The sequence below is a fragment of the Neolamprologus multifasciatus genome, chromosome 7 (assembly GCF_963576455.1).
Source record: "Neolamprologus multifasciatus chromosome 7, fNeoMul1.2, whole genome shotgun sequence".
NCBI classification, from domain to species: domain Eukaryota; kingdom Metazoa; phylum Chordata; class Actinopteri; order Cichliformes; family Cichlidae; genus Neolamprologus; species Neolamprologus multifasciatus.
This window is the reverse complement of record NC_140445.1, coordinates 3,270,083-3,292,396: the sequence shown is the minus strand read 5'-3', so window position 1 is coordinate 3,292,396 and position 22,314 is coordinate 3,270,083. Positions and strand designations below refer to the sequence as shown.

At 41.6% G+C, this 22,314-nt stretch overlaps 2 protein-coding genes across 4 annotated transcripts; both read right to left on the bottom strand.

The window, feature by feature from the left end:
• Window positions 1–957: 957 nt before the first annotated feature.
• On the bottom strand, window positions 958–9,164 carry LOC146513483 (troponin I, fast skeletal muscle-like). Its single transcript, XM_085168776.1, has 7 exons — window positions 9,095–9,164; window positions 7,090–7,123; window positions 6,923–6,959; window positions 6,714–6,842; window positions 6,443–6,532; window positions 5,951–6,127; window positions 958–4,480 (listed from the first exon to the last, which is right to left on the bottom strand). Exons 2-7 carry the CDS (start codon window positions 7,095–7,097, stop codon window positions 4,385–4,387), a joined length of 537 nt encoding a protein of 178 aa, XP_085024902.1. The 5' UTR covers window positions 7,098–7,123; window positions 9,095–9,164; the 3' UTR covers window positions 958–4,384.
• LOC146513482 (uncharacterized) lies at window positions 7,089–22,271 on the bottom strand. 3 transcript variants are annotated; one of them, XM_085168756.1, is made up of 5 exons: window positions 22,140–22,271; window positions 21,976–22,056; window positions 19,579–19,763; window positions 9,095–17,910; window positions 7,089–7,123 (listed from the first exon to the last, which is right to left on the bottom strand). In XM_085168756.1, exons 1-4 carry the CDS (start codon window positions 22,213–22,215, stop codon window positions 17,029–17,031), a joined length of 1,224 nt encoding a protein of 407 aa, XP_085024882.1. In that variant the 5' UTR covers window positions 22,216–22,271; the 3' UTR covers window positions 7,089–7,123; window positions 9,095–17,028. The 3 variants fall into 3 exon arrangements, with proteins under 3 accessions (XP_085024882.1, XP_085024883.1, XP_085024884.1); XM_085168757.1 differs by lacking the exons at window positions 21,976–22,056; window positions 22,140–22,271 and adding an exon at window positions 21,731–21,938; XM_085168758.1 differs by lacking the exons at window positions 21,976–22,056; window positions 22,140–22,271 and adding an exon at window positions 21,227–21,657.
• Window positions 22,272–22,314: the final 43 nt, after the last annotated feature.

Below are 22,314 nucleotides of genomic sequence, written 5' to 3'. Positions count from 1 at the left end.
AAACTGGGAGCAAAAGTGAAGGAGAAGACCACAGATGACGGCGAGGAAACACAGTAGACATCAGGAAATTTTGATGTTATATCAAAACCAAAATGTAAACACTAACAAATCATGAAGCTTGTATTCTTTCATTTACTCAAAAAGGCTTCTGCCCAAAATGCTGACTTTAACATAGGCGGCATGAAGACTCCAGCAATACTTGAAGCGCTAGGGAACAACTTTATTCGCTGACCAACACGTCTCGGCTTCATCGGGGACAGAAATCATTAGATTTAATGGATTCTGCTCAACTGAAATGTATTAATTGGTATCATTCATTTAATACCAATCCCATTTTCTTTAAAGATTATGCATTTGAATAAATAAACCTTTAATTTTATAAATCATTTTACTTCCAAATGATACTCAAGTGTTGTGTTCCTGGAGACAACATTTTCTTTTATTTCTGAGCATGATCCAAAACAACTTTAAATTTAATGTTCACAGGGACATAAAACCTGCATGTGAATGATCAGCAGTTAAAATGTTCATCTCTTTCTTTTTTTTCCTCAGATATTTTTATTAAATTTTCTGCATCCATTTTTACAAAAGACAAATTGAACAATGTGCCGTTTTCTTTTTGAAGAACATAAAACAATATGAAACGTACACTCCCACCTCATAATTATAGGAGTACCAGTGGGTGTACAAAAAGAAAAAAGAAAGGGTCCAATCACAAACACAAACATAATGATTTGTCAGCTTAGTTGTAGAGATAAGTCAAATCTGTAAGAGAAAGGAAACATGTATAAAGTAGGTAAGTAAATGCCATCATAAAGCGCAGGCACAATAGAGTCCGTATACTTAAACATAAGATAAAATAAAATAGAATAAAGTCTGAGCTGGCTAATTGGGAGCGTTGCGGGACCGCAAAGTCTGAACAAGGTCAAAAAAGGGTTGCCAGATCTTTAAAAAATTGGCCATAGACCCACGCAGGGTGAATTTAATCTTTTCGAGTTTGCTAAAATGCAAAGCATCTCTGATCCAGATTTCCCAGGATGGGGGAGAAGAGGACTTCCAACATAACAATATTCTGCGTCTTGCCAATAAGGTGAGAAATGCTACCAGATCCGCCTGATACAGCAAGACAACTGTATCAGGAAGAACCCCAAACAGCTGATTCAGCTGCACTGGCTCCCCGTTAAATTCAGAATCCAGTTTAAGGTTTTGACCTTGACTTTCAGGGCTCTGCATGGACAAGCACCAACATATATAAGTGAACTTTTACATCCATACATTCCCAGCAGGTCCCTGAGGTCATGTGACCAGGGCTTGCTTGCTGTCCAACACACGAGGCTGAAAACAAAAGGCGACAAAGCTTTTGGAACTGAGATCTGTGGACTCAGTGGTCGCTTTTAAAAAACAGCTAAAAACTCATCTTTTTAAACTTGCTTTTGGTTGATTTTTATTTTTAGGTTTTAGCTTCTGTGAAGCACTTTGTGATTTTTATCTTGAAAGGTGCTATATAAATAAAGTTTTACTTACTTACTTACTTACAAAGCAGTTAAGGGCACAGGTTGTGCATCTCTTTAATGTTTTTATACTTCTGCTTTCTTATATTATACTTTTACATGAGCCCAAAAGCAAGATTTTTTTTCATAGTATATTTAAATAGTAAATTTTATGAAGCTTTTTAAACCTTCATATGGTTGTAATATTCCGAGTTAAACACGAGTATTTCAGAAACTTTGTTGACACAGAAAGAATAACAACTAAACTAACTAATAACTAATAATAACTAAACTAAACTGATAGGAACCTTGAAAGTTATAGACTGAGAAAACTGATCAAACATCCAGGGCACCAATATGTTATACCCTGTGATACTGGTGCTCAGATTTCTTCATAGGCAAAAAACCCCCCCAAAAAACCAAATAAGGTAAAACTAAAGCTAAAAATAGTTCTGAGGAAAACTAAGAGTTTAGCTTTAGATTGTGACGCTTGTAGTCAGTGTAAAATTGCTGTTTGTAGCAGAGCTTAAATGTGTTTTGTAGCCTTAAAAATCACACATACAAGCTTCAGCCCATCCCTATAAATGTGTATGATTATGAGGGATGAGGATCAAACGTTGTGTGACTTCATTAAACTTCCAAATTGTAGAAATAACCATCAGCTCATCAGATGAAAACTGGGATCGCAAATAAATCTTTAAAAAATGACATATTGGTTTATTGGTCTATATTTGCAATTTGTGGAACTTTTCTCACTCGGGATTCTTCGACTGAACGTTTATTGACAAAAGATCCAACCGTCATTATAACTGAATGGTGCAAATCACTACGAAAAGTTCTGCTGTTCCCAAAGCAAACAGGGAGGTCAAACACATACAAAGATATTCTGCTTTTTCTTAAACAGTCATCTTTTCTATCAAACTGTAAAACCTGTGGGAAAGATTCAATTCCAAGGTGATTTGTATGAAGTCTTGGTGTCGCCTCTGTCTGTCACCAAAACTCAAAGAGCCATCGAAGACAAATTTAGTTGATCTGCCTGACACCATTAGATCCTTTGGGCCTCATAAAGCAAAAACAGCCACAAAACACAACTCAGTCCAGAACTCTGAACCAGATTAGAGCTGCTGCTTTTTAACATTCCCGCAAGCTAAAGAGAAACCACAAAAAGATCTTTTTTAAAGAAGAAATAAAGGACATGTGTTGTTTCATTTTCCCTTCACTCCTATTTATTGAAAACTATCCCAACCTCCACTTCGGTATGTCAGCACAGCCATGAAATGCATATTCTTAAGACCAAATAGTCAGCTAACTGACCACAGGTTAAAGAATATTTAAGAAATGTTCTCAAAAACAATCATCGTGATGCTGAAAAGTCATTGTTCAACTATAATAATAATAATAATAATAATAATAATAATAATAATAATAATAATAATGCAAAGATTAAAGTATTATGTCTATGACATCATACAGAGGGAAACGTATAAAAAACTGCGTGAAGTTAAGTGTTTCGAGCAGTCGGCAGCCTGAGAGTTTGGCTGACAGGGATTACTGAGTATGTGCAGTAATCCCTGTCAGCCAAACGCTCATTATTACAAACTTATTACAAATGTTTTTTAAAAAAACCTCACTGTTGTTTTGGAATAAATCACATTTTCTTCAGTTAAACACACACTATGTCCATAAGCAGTGTTGGGAAGGTTACTTTTACAATGTATTCCATTACAGATTACAGAATACATGCCCCAAAATGTATTCTGTAACGTATTCCGTTACGTTACTCAATGAGAGTAACGTATTCTGAATACTTTGGATTACTTAATATATTATCATGCTGTTTACAACTACATGAATGTACTATTGCTGTGATTTATTACTGTTACTGAAGGTCCGCGGCTCCGAACCGTAGTAAAGGGACCTCTGGCTAATACGGTGGGTTCTGTGTCGGGCTGGTAGCCGAAAACTAGCTTTACTTTGTTGTCTGGGTCAACTTTGCTAGTGAGAGACAGAGAGAGGTGTTGAAAGGCTGCTCCAACAGAACTTATTGTTTTTGGAGGAAAACACGAACACGGTGTACAGTCGAGTCTTAATAGCTTACTTACAACTGGGCTCGTCAGGCTCTCTTCTTGGCTGCAGTGGTTATTATTATATTTACATGCTTCCAGCTCCCGTTTCTGCTCGATGACAGCTCGTACTTTTCCTTTTTCTCCCTCCCTCGCTCACAGACACATAACGGGTATGGCAGTCCATTCTCCCTGCAGCACGGACTACACTGCCTATGATGCTACATTCTTTAGAGCTATACCTGTAGCATTCTGCCTGTTAGCTTAGCACAACAACAACAAGGCCTCTCTCACCCAGGAAACACGCAGAGAGAGTGTCACCCTGTAACCATGGCAACCGTAGAACGTAGCTGTCAAACAAAACCCAAACAGTCCTGACCCGCCACAATATGAAACAGGGAAGTACCGCCGTGTAATCCATTTATTTCAACAAAGTAACTGTATTCTAAATACCACCTTTTTAAACGGCAACTGTAACGGAATACAGTTACTCATATTTTGTATTTTAAATACGTAACGGCGGTACATGTATTCTGTTACTCCCCCACACTGTCCATAAGCATGAGCCATCACAGCGCAGTTATCATTTAGAGGTTATTTTTTAGACTGTGGCTGTCTATACTGTCACAGTTTGGTTTCTATTAGTGTAAACCAGAAATGCTTCGACCTGGTTGGCATTACCATAAGTAAAGACAGCACATCTTCTTCTGCAGGAATTCTTTGTTTATTCAGTAAAAATGTTTACAGGATCAAAAATGGTCGTGTGCTTTCTAATCGTCACATTAAGCCCGTCAGTGACAAACAGAAACGAAAAATACTCTTAAGCATTTTTTAGGCCTCAGCCTCAAACATCTTCTTCCTCCCATCCATGCCGGCTTTGTCTTCAATGTTTTTGCGCCAGTCGCCGACATCACGGAGCTCTTTGTCCTAAAACACAACCAAAAAAGAGAGCCAGGTTAGGTGCTTTAATCATACACCAAGTTAGAGTCTAATAAACTGTTTTCATTTGAATACAGCGATAAAAGGCACATTTCACCAAAAGCAGAAATATTTGGGCATGATCTCGATCACCTTTTGCAGTTACCGCTCTATTAGGGTGTTGACAAGTGTTATATGGCCAGATGTGGCCCAGATGTCACAACACACATGGGATCTGTTCAGTACAATGTAGACCGATGTGTGGACCCTGAGACTCAACAGTGTTAGTCACGTTACTGTAATCTGATTACTTTTTTCAAGTAACGAGTAAAGTAAGGGATTACTATTGCAAAAACGTAATTAGATTACCGTTACTTTCCCGTAGGAACGCTGCGTTACTGCGTTACTAAAACTGTGATTTTTTTTGCCAGTGTCTCATGACAGTGACGTAAGCGAGTGCGACGTTCGTGACAACAGCTGTGTGCAGATCAACAATGGATCATATATCGAGTGCAGAGAGAGTATGAGCGTGCAGCGTTTAAAGCGTGGAAGTACTGACCTTACTTTGAGTTTGATTCCATAAAAAGTGACAAAAACATTAGTGTCCATTGTGCGTGGGAAGAAAACTTCTTTTTACACCGAAAAAAACCCCCTAAACTTCCGAGCAAGCACCGAGTAGCTACGACGTAATGGGAAACTCACAGAGAAACTGCAGTATCCTTCCACTGACCGCGGCACACCTGCACCAGGGTAAACCTCCGCCTACCCCACTCCTGCTTTACAGGTGAAAATAGAGCAACAGGACCGCTAGTCTTTGACTTTATTTATTTTCTGCTGTGTTTTACTTGCATCTATTTGAAAGACTGAGTGTAAACACAAAAAATATTTTATTTTATGAGCTGGAATGTGCAGAAAATAGGTTTAAATGTTAAACTAATTTCTTCCAGTCAGAGAATGTTGCATATAATTAAATTTTTGCTTGATGCATAAAGTTAAAAGATTAAAACTAATAAAACAAGTTTTAAAAAGAGACTTTTCCATTTGATTACATTTTGTATGAGGGATTATGCAGAAAAAGTAGAATTGGGCTGAAAGATCTATCACTTTATCACCTATTCAGGTTGTAAATCGTGTTTTTAAAAAGTAACTAAGTAACTAAGTAATTAATTACTTTTGAAAATAAGTAAACATCAGTAAAGTAACGGGATTACTGTTTTGAGGAAGTAATCAGTAATTAGTAACTGATTACTTTTTTCAAGTAACTTGACCAACACTGGTCACGACCAAATATGACCAAAAGAAGAATCAAATGTCGTTGCTATTTAATGAAATTTGATTAAACGTTGGTTAAGTGACAAAATGTTAGAAACCTAAAAAATAGCATCAAATGATAAATGCACATTGATAAATATTACTGGCTGCTGCTTTTGAGACAACAACAACCACATTTATAAAATATGCATCCAACCAGGTCCTCACCTCGTCCTTCACCTCCTTCTTGACCTGCTTCAGGTTGGCTCTCAGGTCCAGGTTAACTGTGTGTTTGGAGCCCAGCAGAGCTTTCAGCATGGCGTCTGCAGACATGCGTACTTTCTTCAGCACGGGCTTCTTAAACTTGCCCATCAGGTCCTGGACTTTAATCTTCAGGTCATCGATCTGGAAAAGCAGATTACAGAGACCATGATGAAAGTTCTTCAGCATGGAATTTGATCAAAAGCACTGGATATTCCAGTTTTATTTAATCATCAGGACATTAAAGTGTCGGGTGAAAAAAAGTAGAAGGTTTGCCATCTGGGCAGCGGTGCTGTGTTTTACATAATTTTATTCACACTCCCTAAATCTGACATGACATCCTTCTGCCCCATGGAAGACTTTACCATCAACCGATACCTTAGTTTAAATGTTCAAACAAAGCACAGCCCGAGCTTCTGATGATGGGCGCACGGCAGGTTCTGCAGGGTTATATTCTACCTCTTTGTTGGCTTTGTTGACTTTCATCTCCAGGTCGTATCGCTCCTCATCGATCCCGTCAATCTTGCGGTGGATCTCCTTGCACAGATCCTGAGCACAGATGCAAAAGCCATTGTTACAAATGCGCTGCAACTATGAACTTTTCCAGACGTTACCCAACAGAGATGCATATTAGAACACAAATGCTGGACATGAAATGGTCATTAACGAGCCAGGTCGCTAGTCTGTGTGACATCCTCAGCACAAGTGTTGGCGTTCTTTTGTGACGTGCCTGCAGCTCCTGCATGGTCCTGGGCATGGACACAGGAGGACAGGTCTCAGCTATGTACCTCCTCTTTGCCTCCTCTCGCTCTCTTTCTTCCTCCTCCAGTATACCTTTAGCGATGGATAGCATCAAACTCTTCAAAAAAAAATAACATACATGTCACGTCGAGTGTACATGCAGATTGCAAATAGTTCCGATTGCAAAAAAGCTTTTACCTTCAGCTGATGCTTACGACTTGATGACACTTTTTTCCTAAAAGAAAATCAATTTTGTCATAAGCAAAATTCAAAATTCAAAATCAGCTTAGATAAATCATTTTTTTTACTTCAAAATGTTTAAGAACTTTTTCAGACTTGTGTAAAAACAAGACAGAAGTACTCACCCCGACATCTTGGTGTTTGTTTGGGTTCAAAACCCTGCAGAGAAACATCAGGGGAAACAAGAATGGTTAATTATTAGGAAATAACTGGGAAGTCATGGGCTAACAGAAAGATTGAGAAGGAAGGCAGGTTAAAGTGAGAAACAGTTCAAGAATGCTTCTATTGGAAAGGATAACTCCACTTAGGAGAAACACGACACTGACTTGAGGATAAGCCTCTTGGCTAAATTAGGATCAGGATTTTGGGTCCTGTTGTCCCCCCCTGGGTTCCCTTGTCTGTCTTCTGGACGATTATCAAGATAAACCTGATACCTCCTGTGTTGGTGCAAACATCTCAGACATGAGTCATGAAATGCCTTCTCTGAAAATAGAGACTGAGCAGAACAATCCAGATCAACAATCGCTGCACCCAGGCCGAGAGAAGGGAAATAAGGACCCTGCCATTTTTAACCAAGAAGAATCAAGAATCTTCCTTAGGTACTCAGTACTCGTTACTCAACTAGCAATAAATGTTTAGCGCAAATGTGGTCCACAATCTGCAGTTTCTCTGGGCCACATTCAGCCCTGATTGATGGTACAGACTAAGGGTGAGTCCAACTGCCTTAACTTAGGTGCACCTTATATGGCATAGATGGCAAGATTGTTTGTGGCATTTGGACCACATGTGGTCCACACAATAATTGCAAAACCTTTCTTGCTCAGCTCAGGATTTTTGGGCTACCAACAGCACACACTACATTTGCTCTAAATAGTATCAGGCCTACATCGTGACTTTTGGTCCAGGTTGGACCAACAAGACATTCCTGCAAATGACCAAATTAACCCAGATTCAGCCCAGAATACAGAATCGTAGCGTCACTTTGCATAAATCTGCAGTTTGAACCTTTCTTCTTTTTTTTAATCTCATCCAAGCTTTCTAGCATTCAAAGTATTAACCCTCTCAATGCAGGCGTTGCAGATTTGCAACATGTAAAAGCTAACAACCTGATTACCCCACATACATATTTTATGAGTTTTTTTACTCAGAAGTACCACTGCAGGTATTCTTTTGTGCATTAGCAACAAAAACTTAATTTGAGCCTGAGAGGGTTAAAACAGAATCCAATAAAAAGCTTAATATTTCTATAGAATAACACACACACACACACATCATCATCATCATCAGTTAAAAGATGCGGATCTCAAGATGGTCTCAAGAAAAAGCAATAAATGTAAAGTTATTTTGATGCCTTCAAACTCCCACCATTTCTCAACAACACTCAACTTTTTAGAACTCGCAAACTCCAAACATCATGAGAAGAAAGAAGTACTGACGATACAAAAGGGAGAGCACATGTTTGAAGTGACTTTAAGCTTTTCTTTTGGGATAATGACACAACGTACCACAAAACAACCACTGAAGGATCACAGAGAGTTGAAAATGCAACGCATTTCTAATTACTCGCGAGGCAGAACACCATCGGTGCGCTTCTTCTGTGCAGCTGTCGCACTTTGGTTGGACTTGTGACAGCTACAGGTGCTGAAGCTCTCAAACTGTTTACAGGTGACTCAGTCCCACTGAGTGGGACGGATGACATTTCACTGCGTTCGATTATGTTTTGGATGCTGATGTTTCCATGTATTGGAGCTTATCTGTATAAAACATGGAGCTGACTTCATTAGACCAGATAAATGTGACACATGACCTCTGTGATGACACAGCGAGAAAAACTGGGACTATCGCTTTCCAAACGCGAGAGTCCATTTGCACCAGCGCACCTCATCACACTGCACTTCACACCTGGAGCGCTGACAGCGTCACCCCCAAAACAAACCATACTGGCATTAAAAAGCTTCTCATCACCATCGTCATCGTCATCATCCTGCAGTGACACTTTCTAATGAGCTCGTTTCTTCTCACCACATCACAAGTTTAGCTTTAGCTTTTACCAAAACCTCAAAAAAGATCCCTCCAATGAACTGCAACAGAACGAGATCCGTCCAAAAAGTAGTCTAAGAGATTTCTCACCTTTTGGCTGATGAGGAAAACAGAAGGGACCAACCGATTTGGGAAGCAGCCTCGTTCCTGGTGCTATAAGTTGGTATATATACTGCATTCCCAAAAGGCAAAGGGAACCCCATCTTTCTCTTTATGGAAGGCAACTTTTTCACTGACCAATGGGATCCAGCACCTGAAATATTATATCTGACCTCCCCTCCTCACCCCCTGAGAATCTCCCCGCCCTATCTCGTCATTATAAATAACCCCTTCTGCCCAGATTGCTTTGCTTATTGAATTATTCTCTTCCTACCCCCAAAAAGGAAGTCGCTCCTGTACTGAGAAACGCAGAAGTTGCAAATCAAACAGCGTATATTTGCAGGTTTTAGGCAGTTTTTCAGGAGATCACGGAGGAGGAGTGATGAAAGTTAAGGAGACAGCAGGTGGGAGGGCAGAGCAATGTTGTCAAGACCCTGGCTGAAGGATACGATTAAGAAGCTGTTAACAGAAGGTGGCCAAGCACTTTCTACTTTTCAGTGCAGGAGGAAAAAAAACAGAGCGGGAATTCCCCACTGTTTCCTGTTTTTCCTCTTAATAAGGCAATAGATGAGAAATAGAAAACAGGTTTATCTGAGGAGAGTTCCATGCAATCTGCTGTTTTCATGCTCTGATATGCTGCTGAAGCTCTACCAGTGGCTCAAAACGAGGCTTTTTTGCTAATGTGGCAGCAGAGGGAGAGTAAAGACTACACTGGGAACAATTTTCATGCTCTTGTGCAGCCCTGTGCCCTCATTCAGGCGTATTACTGCACACGAGTCTGATAATTGCTTTGCATTACATAAGTGTTTTGTATTCAGCAGCGATCGTGCAGCTGTTACAGCTGGAACTCATTTCAATATATCTGAAATCTGCTTGGTAGCTTCATCGTTTATGCTATAGCCTTTTATTATATTTAATGTTAAGATTTAAATCTGGAACATAATTAGTGGAGCAGAAAGTACAAAATGTGACACTGCAGGTGAGCGGGCTATACGAGAGGAAGTGGACGACGCTGTCGCCACATGGTTCTCTCCAAATACTTCAGTTTTCAGGCCCCTCTTCTGTGGAACCAGCTTCCAGTTTGGATTCAGGAGACAGACACTATCTCTACTTTCAAGATTAGGCTTAAAACTTTCCTTTTTGCTAAAGCATATAGTTAGGGCTGGACCAGGTGACCCTGAATCCTCCCTTAGTTATGCTGCAATAGACGTAGGCTGCCGGGGGATTCCCATGATGCATTGAGTTTTTCCTTTCCAGTCACCTTTCTCACTCACTATGTATTAACAGACCTCTCTGCATTGAATCATATCTGTTATTAACCTCTGTCTCTCTTCCACAGCATGTCTTTATCCTGTCTTCCTTCTCTCACCCCAACCGGTCGCAGCAGATGGCCCCGCCCCTCCCTGAGCCTGGTTCTGCCGGAGGTTTCTTCCTGTTAAAAGGGAGTTTTTCCTTCCCACTGTCGCCAAAGTGCTTGCTCATAGGGGGTCATATGATTGTTGGGTTTTTCTCTGTATCTATGAAGCGCCTTGAGGCGACTTTTGTTGTGATTTGGCGCTATATAAATAAAATTGAATTGAATTGAAATACTCCAGCAGGAACCTGGAGATTTTGATCATTCGGATCTCATATTGTTCATATTCTCTGGACGTCTGTCTTTTTCTTTCTCTGGCTCCACTGCAGGAAATTTCCTGATTGAAGGAACTTAGTTCTTTAGTGTATGTCAGAGGAACCAGGGCACAAACGAAGCAACAGGAGACAGTTTGACCTCCACATTGTGCTTATTCAGGGAACTTCCAGGGTGGGAGTGGCTTACAAATCAACATTTAGCAATGAGCTAATTTCTTAAATGGTAATGGGTGACATCACAGTCACCTAAGCGTGCACACAACACCAACTCTGAACGGCTTCAACATAACAGAGCTGTCTGTGCTCAAATCACTTCCAACACACGAGCAGCTGTTAGATACATCTGTTTCTTTAATATTTCAACAGTACAAATTAAATCTGATTAATAAACACGACATGAGAAATACATTGCTTCACATTTCTGAATCACATCGTATTCATTGAGAACATTCTGGGATACTGAGAAATCACCTGAGAGAACGAGTTAGAAAACCTATTCAGTCTGATATGACGATTAAGATGGCGAGAGTTTACCACGACGGGGGAAAAAAAAGAAAGAAAAAGAATCTGTTGATGATCGTTTCCACTACACGAGCGTCAAAACATCTGTCAAATATAGAATCCGTTTCAGTCTCACCGCTACTATACACTAACGTCTGCAAATATATCACAGCAAGGACGAGTCACACAAATGTCTTTTTTCTTCTTCTTTTTCAAAATAAAACATCCAAAAATATTCAACATCTTACAAGATATCTAGAAGTTAAAGTCATACAAAGTGTGCAAACATCACCGAACGCTCATGAGATGACTCCAAATGAAGGCACCGTACTTTTAGATTCGACTCCATCACATGAACTGTGATGCCAGGGTCACCGTGGCGGCCTGTCGGATACCAAATTTCACTAAGACCTGCCCCCCGAAAAAAAATATGGAAAAAATAAAAATAAAAATGAAACTACAAGCAAAATAAAACCCAGTCAGCAGTGATGGAGTACCAGTTCTGCCCTGATGCCATTTAACAACCAGCCCACATTTTGACAGACTTCAGATAGAATCGGAGCTAAATATGGACGTCATTGGTGAATTTCTTGCGGTAGTTCACATGATACCCACAGCAGTGGTTTCAACATTGAAACCAGTAATTCTCACACTTTTTGCAAAGGACACTGGTCCATTTCCCCCCTTACGAAAATACATGGACCATCCGATGTTACGCTCCCATTTAAGTGAGAATTTGGCAATGAGCTCATTTCTGTATGGCTAACACTCTGTCCTAACAATATATATATTTTTGTACAATAAATTGGCTAAAAACGAAGTGGCTAGCAGTGATGTGGCGACCAAAGACCATCAAGACTCAATGACATTCAACTTTTTCACTCGGGGTGAGAAGTGGGAGGTTCAGCACTTTCCTCAACCAATGAGAGGGCAGGATAGTTCTGATTGATGAGAGCAGGTGGTAAATACGTCCCCACTAGTGTTCAACCTTTGCTACCGTCACCGTCTGCTCAATCACTGGTCGTGTCCAAATTCATGGGCCTGAGGACCCGGCCTTCGCGGTCTACGTGGGCCGGGTCCTCAGGAGGTCGGGTAGGCCGGAAGTAAACGGCTATGGAATTGGACGGTCTAGCCTTCTCGATCTACTCCCGCCCTTAATTCAGAGTATTTCCGGTTGTCAGCGCCACGGCACGAAAATCGAAAATGGACCCTGAAATCTTTCTCCGTTTTTTGTGTTCATTTTTAATTATAAACGAGCTAACCCACATTCTCGCCTGAAAATATGTTAAAAGTTTATTTTGTGGCCCAGAAAGATTAATAAGAGTAATTTTAAAACTTAGTAGCGGCCGCCATTGCCGGAAACTGGAGCTTGGCTGAGCCGCGCTATGAATTCTGGGATATGGTGGGCCAAGAAGGACACACCCGACCCATCCTTCAAATTCGGGGAAAAGGAGGACGCATTTGTCGGCTGCATTCGGAGGAGTCTACGAATTTGGACAGCCTTCGGCGCGTCGCTGTGACGTAATCGGTCTACAAATGCGGCCTCAGGAGGAAGCAGCCCATGAATTTGGACACGACCACTGACATCCAAACAGTACGGCTCCTTAAAAGTCCTTCCACCTGGCTCTACCTCCTACAGATTACTACAAGCAGATGCATGTATGGAAGACCAAATTAATCAAAAATAAAAGACCTCATATATACATCTATGTTATTACACCTAAAATATAAAATCGCACATTAATTTGAAAAATGACTTTTAAAATTTCCTTTACAATTAATTTAAAATTCCTTTTGTTTTTTTGATTTTGTTTTGTTCATTTCAGTGGTATGTCCCAGGTCATTTGATGTGTCGCTTCCTCTCACCCTTCTTTCCTCTGTACTGCACTGTCCAATCAAATCATCTGAAAACCCCCAAATTAAACTTAAAAGAGAATAAAAAGGAAAATCGGGAAAAAAACGGTAAGTTTAAGAAACAAAGATATGAATTCATGTCACAGTTTATGAAATGAAGCCTACGTTTGATTTTAATATTTTTAACACTTTACTGAGTCATTATTTCATTTTTAATTTTGGCAGTTCTGGTCCTCCACAATACTTCCTATTTTTGATACACACGCCTGCGTAAGCATTAAAGATATAACTAAAGTAATTACAGCCAGAAATGGTGATGCTTTCCTGGTGCAAATGTTTTTGTGTTTAAAGGTACTTCTAAATTCATTAATTTAACACACGCAACAAAAAGGCAACTGCCAGTGCTATCCTTTTAGCCTCTTAGTAGATGTGTCTATTGTATAAACTTGAACTTCCTAGATGATTTTCAGAAAAGCTGACCTCTGACCTTCAGGTCAAGGTCACTGTGATTCAAACTTATACAAGATTTTTATTAGATACAACTATAAAACTTGAGTGATGACAATACACCATCAGCCTTTCACAGCTTATATATTTAGTTAAAAACCAACTACACCCACAGAATGTAAAGAAGCAACTGCTTTGAATTGAAACACATCTGTGTACTGTGTTGAAGCGACATCAACTGATGTTAAAACAGGCCTATGCCGTTGTTTCGTGTCGTACCACAGGATGGCACAGTGAGTCACCCAAGAGCAGATTCCCATTTCCACAGCTAACCTGGTAAAATGCAAATCGTCTAGAGGAAACGGGGCTGAGAGAAACGTTGGAAGTTTAACGAACAGCAGCACACATCTGAACATGTTTTAATACACCTGCTGTTAAAATGCTGCCCCCTGGTGGTGACATTTGCAAAGGGTAAATAAAAAGGGTACCTTTAAAGACAAAACAGTACCTCTGAAAAGATCATTTTCACCATTTTCTGGTTTGACAGGTGAAAGACTCATGACTTCAAAGCCCTGACTGCTGTTAACACCTTCATCTGGTTACTTTTAATGAACATTGTCTCCTTTTTCCTCATTGTGAAACTCAGTCATGTTAAATGTCTTTAAACATTCACAGGGAAACTTTAATACTCTTCTTTTTAGACAGTTCTGTAAGCAGTGGAGTGAAAAAGTAAAGAAAAATAATTACCTCTTGCCATGCATAAACCCCGAATCGCAGCTCAGCAATGATGATGCACTAATACTGATAAGAGATGCATGTCACCCAACTTCACTGCACGCCAAAGTTCAAATTCACAGAACTGTCACTAAAAACGAGGCTCGAGTCTTCCTCACAGAGGACAAGAGGGACCGTTCATCCTGTCGAGTAGGACCTCAGGGGGGAAAAATAAATAAAAAATAAAAAACAAGCACACAAAAGAGATAACGGCACAAAAAGGTCAGAAACAACACAAAGTGTCCATGTGCAAAAGTTCCCTTTTAAGACAGAAGATGAAACTGCAACATAATCCAGGAAGCGGCTGTAGATCTAAAGATAACAAACAGCATGCATGTCCTCCATTGGCTGGAGTACAAACGGTTTGTTTGGGTTTCAACCCAAGTCCATATTTCATCTACGATGACACTCCGATTAAGACTTTATCAGCTATAGATCTCCTCACTTTGCCCAAACGTCTACATGAACCTGATGGCAGGTTACAGTTGGCACTAAAACGTTTTCTTAAATGGATCCAGCATCAGCCCGAGTCTGCAGCTCACATTAAAACTTAGTAAATTTGTGAGGAGAGGTTCTCTGGGTAAAAACTAGGGTGGACATTTCTAAGCAAAGACTGATGATTTCTCAAACGACTGCGTGCAGTTGTGGCTAGCTTGCGACGTGTTAGCTCTACCTGGTGGACTTTGCAGTGGACTTACTTAGTAAAACAATTCTATACCATTCTCATCGAGCTGAATCGCTGTAAAGTCAATGAGCTAAATTAACAGAAGACTCGTGAGCAGCTTCTGCTGACCTTTCCTACACAACAAGATGAGCTGTGCCCGTCCTTTAGTCTATTTAGTCGTTTAATGGTGACCAACTACATCTTATAGCCATCTGCACATAGTAGTAACATGTTACAGTAGCTCACTAGAAAAGACAAAAATAGGGGAAAATATGTATTTGAAGATACAACAGATACACTTAGAATTTAATAAGCATTCAAATATTTGAAAGCCGCGGCCATTCCAAGCACGGCTGAAGGAATTTTCAACCCCTACTGGTGCAATTCCAGTTTGTTGCATCTTTAGGTTTTCTAATGTGCATATAGACAACGCAAAGTGACGCTGCGCTGGGTTAATGTACTATTGGGAGAGTACTGAATCACAGGTGACCTCATTTACACACGGCAACAGTTATTTTATCAGGACATTGCTGTCTTTTTTCTATTAGTTCTACTAAACTGTCTTTACGTAAAATGATTCGTGTAAACTAAACAGATACATTACAGCACTCGCCCAACGTTCAGGCTGGTAACAGAGTCCATGTTGTACGACGTTCCACATGGTCGCTTGCTTCTACAGTTATTTCACATCTTAAAGCGAGAAAGAAAAGCATCCTTTACAGGCTTACGTGTCTCACCAGTGGAATTACTGCGATGTCACACTGGATTTACACGACTAGGTTACACCTGAAAGGTCGTTTTCAACATGCAGTGTTTTTGTGCATCCAGGCATCCTTTGCTTTATTGAGTCGTCCATAAAAGGCAAACTCTAGGCTGAGCAATTGGGCAAACATATTTGCGATAACCCGACTCAATCTGCAATCGGTTTGATTTTTGTAGTTCGACTTTGCTCATCCAGCAAGTGCGTCCTTTCTTTTAGTTGCGCTGAGCTACAGTTACGAGTTGCACCACGCTCTGGTGCTCGTCTTACCGAACCTGGGCGATAGCCCAAAATGATGCAGCCCTCCGAGATCAATTTAGCTGAATAAGTATTTTTCATCGGGAAATGTTCATCTTGATTTTAAGAAAAATAAAGAACACACAAACAATATATTTGAGTTAAAAAAGGCATTTCTGTGAGTATTAGAGACGTCACAGCACGGCTGCTACTTAAACAAACATGGAAGAGCCTGTTTGGGGGTTAAACTATCAAGTTATTGTTTAGAAATGGGTGCTATCCTATCAGACATCCTTATCTGACCAATCGGGACCAGATCGGCTTCTTAAAAGACATAAACGCGTTTTATTCAAGTTCAGAGACTTTATTATTATCCGTTCACCATTTTTCAAAGTTAAAATCAAATGTGGGCTCTTGTGGGGACATTTTGGTTCCATTAACTCTTACGCGCTCTCGTCTGATCTGCAGCGAACATCGGTGCAATGGCATGAACGGGAAGTGGAAGAGCTCCTACAGTGGCCGTGGTGCCAGCTGGATGCATAACGTGAACGGGCAACGGCTTCATAACCCTTTCGGACCTGTTGCGGAACCCTTCCCGACTCTCCGAGCTGCATTTTTGATTCCACGTGTGAACGAAGCTGCAGGATAATCGAACGACCACTGACACGGTTCTAGTATGACATCAATAATCTCCTGAGATCACCCGGTAAGAAATTCCCCTGATATAGAACAGCAACACGACGGTGTGGCACAGAACTGAAGCAGGACTATATCAACTATACAGCCAACACTATCACACTGTTATACCGAGAAGCTTTGCGCACTACAGCAAAGTCTATTGCGTCTCCTATTTGGCGAGTATGAAGGAGGAAATCACGGCCAGGTCACATTTACAGGTCTGAAGAGGAAATACATCAAATTCTCACAACCACAAGTGGGGACAATAATATCCATGTGATCAGTCTACAGCTGCCCTTGGTTGTCTGTATGAAAGGATCCAATACTGTGGGAGGAGCAGAGAGGGCGTCGAGCAGCAGCTGAGCATGATGGGAAACAAAATCAGGTCCACGCCACTTTGCGTGAGATGGCCTGTTTGAAGCACTCGGGGTCAATGTTTCCGCCGGGCCGCAGCGCCCTCTCCAGGCTCACGAGGACGTTTTGGTGGCACTCTCTGATGTTGACCGGGTACTTGGCCCTCAGCAGCTCGTAGGCAGCGATCAGCCTCATGTTCTGCTTCACCATCAGATACTGGATGATGCACGTGGGCGCCAGAGAGTAGCCGTCCCGACAGTGGACCAGGACGCGCTTCCGCTTCTCCGTGGAGGCGTTGATGCACTCGTTGATGTCCTCGAAACAGCGCTGCTTCAGCGACGGGCCATCGCCCAGAGCGTCCGGCACATCTCCGATGTCCACTTTGAGGCGGGACCAGCTGTGGCGGGCGCCACGAGAGCAGGTGCAAGGTATGAGGCTAAGGGAGGGGGCCGATTCTCCTGGCGCGCTGCTCATGTCGATGATGCTATCGATGTTGTTGCGGCACAGCGTGCGGCCATTGTACGCTGCGTTTAGGTTGCCGACGTAGATGTAATCGGTCACCTTGGAGATGACGGGCTCCGAGTATTGGAAGTGTTCGGGACCACTGGGTTTGGGCTCTGGCGTATCAGGGCCCCTCGCTCCGGCCGGCCCCGTGGCGGCTCTCCGGCTGTAGTTGCGGAGCTTCTTAGAGCCGGAGCGGGATGGCGGGTTGGAGTCGGACTCTGAGCTGCTGTTCCAGGGCGGCGAGAAGAGAGAGAAGCGGCTGGAGGACTTGCTCTTGTTGAGTATCTCCACAGGGCTGGACAGGCCGGAGCTGGACACCGTGGTAGAAGCAGAGGCGCAGAACAAGGACGCTCGTTCCAGAGAACCCGTGCTGCTGGCTGCTCCTGCACTGTGAGCCTTCTCCATCTGCAACACAGACACAAATGAAACATGGATAACAACTCTCACAGCAGTTTGTCACACCAACCACACCTGAGAAGTCCATAGCAGTGCCCCCCCCCTTCATAAAAAAGCCAGGAAACACAGATTCCTCAGTGCTTCCAACATATGATATGGACTAGGGATGCACCGATACCGGTATCGGGTATCGGGGCCGATACTGTAAAATGTGTGTGTACTCATACTCGTAAAAGTTAACCGCTACCATGAACCGATACCAACTTATTTCATTAATCAGAGGGTGGCTGGTCATTTCTGTTGTAGTTCTTTAGATTGGCCACTAGGGGGACATCCCGCACTAAACAGGCACAGGGTTAGGCGAGTGAGACTGGCGGCTCCAGATAAAAAAGAGAAACTGGAGGCTGCTGTAGCTAGGCTAAACAAAATGTCAACAGTGTGGAACAGCCAACTTTAACTCAGGTTTTGGAAAAGCGATGAAAAATGTCAAGAGAAAATCCACAGGCAGTTAAAATAACAGAGGCTCTGACTCATTTTATCGCTCTGGATGACCAGCCAATGCCAGTCGTGGAAAACATAGGATTGCACCGTCTTCTCAGCATACTCGAGCTGCGATATGAAATTCACATCAGAGAGATAATGGTGCGAAAACTTTCTGAAGAGGTAAAGACAAGCAGTGTGTGCGCGATGTCAGTCCTCGGTTTAACGGCACAGTGGACTGATGATCCACGGGCAGATGAGGAGTTCATCAATGCCAAATACTTTCGTTATTTTGTTTGTTCGTTTACAATATGGACACTCTGCAATAATTTAAAAGTTTATTTTATTCTCAAACCTAATTTGTATTTATTTTATTCCAAACAGAAGTGTTTATTTATTATTCTGAAAGCTCGAGACAGTGCCAATAGTTCAGTGATATTTTGTTAAATTACAATGTGGAGACTCTGCAATAATTTAACAGAAGTGCTTATTTTTCACTTGAAATTTTTTTGTGGTCATTTTTATTAAGATTTTATTTTTTATCGGCAGAGAATAAAATAAAACCTGTCTTCCAATTCATTGCATTTGTGTGTGTGTGTGTGGTAGAAGTATCGGTTTTTGTACTCTGTATCAGCAAGTACTCAGATCCAAGTATCGGTATCGTATCGGTTTGTAAAAATTGGTATCGTTGCATCCCTAATATGGACCAATTTAAAATCCTTTCTCTACACCCTTCCACGCTGTGAGGAGTTAAACTCCACATGGACTTTCACTTGGATCTACTGAAGTAGAAATACAGCCACAAGCTTTAAGAACCCTGTCACCTTTCTGCAAGAAAAAGAGGAACCTGTAGTCAGCATCTTCTGTGACCTACACTGCTATCAGATTGATTTATTAAGACAACATCCATCACTCAGACGCATCTGTTCTACTTTCAGTTCATTCAAATATTTTCAGCAAGATTTCCAAAATGTTCCTACTTCTTTTCATTCTTTTCTTGTTGTTCTTTAATTGATTAATATAGTATTTAGTTATAGAAATAAAAGCATGGACGTGCCTATTTTTGTATGTGAACACTAGTCCACAGTTACAAACTCATTCTTTTAGAAACGCCGTTTTTTTTTGAATATGAAGATGTTTCAGGATCCAGATGTTCCTCAACTCCTGCTGAGGACGTAGCAGCAGATGTTTGTGTACCTGAGCTTTGAGGTTGTTCTTCCACTCCTGCGTCTCCAGAGCCTTGAAGCGTCCGCTGCTGTCGGAGGACACCGACACACAGAGAGGCCGGTGGGCTCTGGCAGGGAGCTGGGGGGTGAGGGCCACGGGCACGGGCCTTGCATCGGCATGCTCGCTCCTACTCATCATTAGATTCGGACAGGAACCTGAAACACCCAGGAGGCCTCATGTGAGATCAAAAGGCAAATAACAGAACTTCTCAGTGTTTGTGGAGACGACATGAAAAGAATTCTCATTCACAGACAACAGTTTAAAATTGTGTGTTACGTAGGGCTGCGCGACTTTGCATAAAATGAGAATCACGATTTTTTCGGCTTAGAATTGAGATCACGATTCTCTCACGATTTTCTTTTCCAATATAAATATTTCTTGCACTTATTAACTGCACATCAACTTCGTAACAGTTGAGACTGAACATAAAAACAAATGTCTCACATTTTGTCGTTGCCGCGAAATGTACTGCTTGTAATTCCATCTCCACCGTTGCTCGACACAGCATGTATAGAGCAGGTAGTGCAACATTTTTAAAATAGTTGCTGGACGGCACTGTGTAGCGTTTGTCTAGGGTGTTGATCATTTTCCTAAATCCCTCGTTTTGCACAGTGTTGATGGAGCCATATCTTTGGTCAGGTGATAAGTAACAGCCTCCGTAATTTCTTTGTGCCTGCGGGAGTTCGACGGGTATAGGGAAGCGCTGTATAAGGTTCCCGTTATTGATGTTTGGGTGGTTGACCGGGACGGATTTTCTCCAGTCACTTTCTCGTCATCCCTGACGTGCTCTCCGTTGTTTTTTCCCTGCCAATTTTAGCAGCCAGCTTCTGTATCGTGGTATAAGGCTCCGCCCTTATCATTTGTTGAGCAGGAAGAGTGAGCGCTTGTTTTCATGCAGATTACATCCCGGATCAAAATGCGGTACAATCGTCATCTTTTTCTTTTTTTAAATCGTTGTCATTTGGAAATGAGATCGCACATAAGTCTGAATTGAGATCGTGATTTTCTAACGATTAATTGTGCAGCCGTAATGTTACGGTACCATTTTCCCCAAATCTGCAAACGCACGATCTGATATCCTCGTGTTGGTGTTGTTCCCAGATCATCATACTAAAGGTTGTTCCAGGATCAACATTGCAAGTGACCAATCAGAATGTTGTGATGTCATACTTTTGCGACTTCGGGAAAAACCGGCGTAAAACAAAAAACTGTACTCAAGCTGCGAGAAACCGCCTTTGTCCGCCGATCAACGGACCCTCACCTTAACCCTAATCCTTTAATAAACGCTAAGCAGAATTGATATTGTCCTTGCAACATTGGAATTTCATAAATGCACGAATGGGTTGGTGCGCAAAAGAATAACGTCACAATAATGTGATTGGTCACTTGCAATGTTGAACCTGGAACAACATTTTCATGATGATCTGGGAACAACACCAACACGACGATATCAGATCATCCTCTGCAAACACTCCAAAGGTTTAAAGTCAAGTTGAGGAATAAAGGATGAAACTTCTCCAAAACTACGCTTTAGTTCATACTAGCTTTACACAGACAGTTTGTGAACTGAAGATTTGAAATCAATTATATTATTAGATTTATATTCAATTTAATCTACCTCTTTGCAGTTTCCTGTCAGCATCTCGTTCGACCAACAAGTTCAAGCTGTGCACTCTAAAACCGAGAGACAATAGAAGGAAGGTTTTCTAACGGTAATAGTTTCAGTTTTAAATTAGAACTTCACTGTTTGCAAAGATACTATTCTATCTGTGCTAATGCACATGTATTCTCCCGGGCGTGTGCTTCTGTCACTCTGTGGGGAGAGTGGACGTCACTGCCAGCAAAGATGTTACTGCCAAGCTCACAGGAGGTCAACAGGTGGACAATGAAGGAGGGAAACCGGGTTCATAGCTCGATTTTTGGGTTTAGTACATACTTCAATTTCTTTACAACAGATAAATACTTTGACTTTCACCGTTTATGTTTAAACGATAAAAATTAGAACTTTATATCTTTAAAACAAAATAACTATAAAGCCCGTCTGAGCTCAAACTGGACTTATGCTGCATATAAATTGACCATGAGATTCTGCACAACTTTTACAGGTTTGCATCTTACTTACATCCATCAGAAAAAATGCAGAACGTTATTCAAGCCCAGGACTCGTTCCTTCTGTTTGTCCACAAGTTTGAAATCAGGAAAAAGAAGGCTGGGATTTGCTGCTCCCTCCTTTTAAAATCTGCCAATCAACTAAATCTTAATCAGCTGGTTTTTAATGACCTGGAAGTGCCGTTAATGACACCTTTTACCCGCTGTGGTGACACCTTGTGATTAAGGGAGCTTCTGCCCATGCAGGGTTTGACCTACCAGCACATTCTGAGCGGGTGATGGACTGAATCTGCAGTGTGTTCTGGGTTTTCAGCAGGCGGTGGAGAGTTCTCAAAGTACCTGCGCACAGACAGAGAGGTCACCTTACACAGAACTTAAAACACAGAGGAGATATTAGAAAAGGACAGCGGCACCAGTCTTACCGATCCTTCCGTTCTGCCTGCAGGGCACCATTGGATCCAAAACTTTGTGTGCACTCCGCTCTTCCTCTGCATCCATGTTCCGCCTCCTGCAGGCAGAGGCGCATCATAACCCCGGCCCTTCATCTTTTGGCAAGCCGAGCAACACATCAGCTACATCGGGCAGACATGGCTTCAG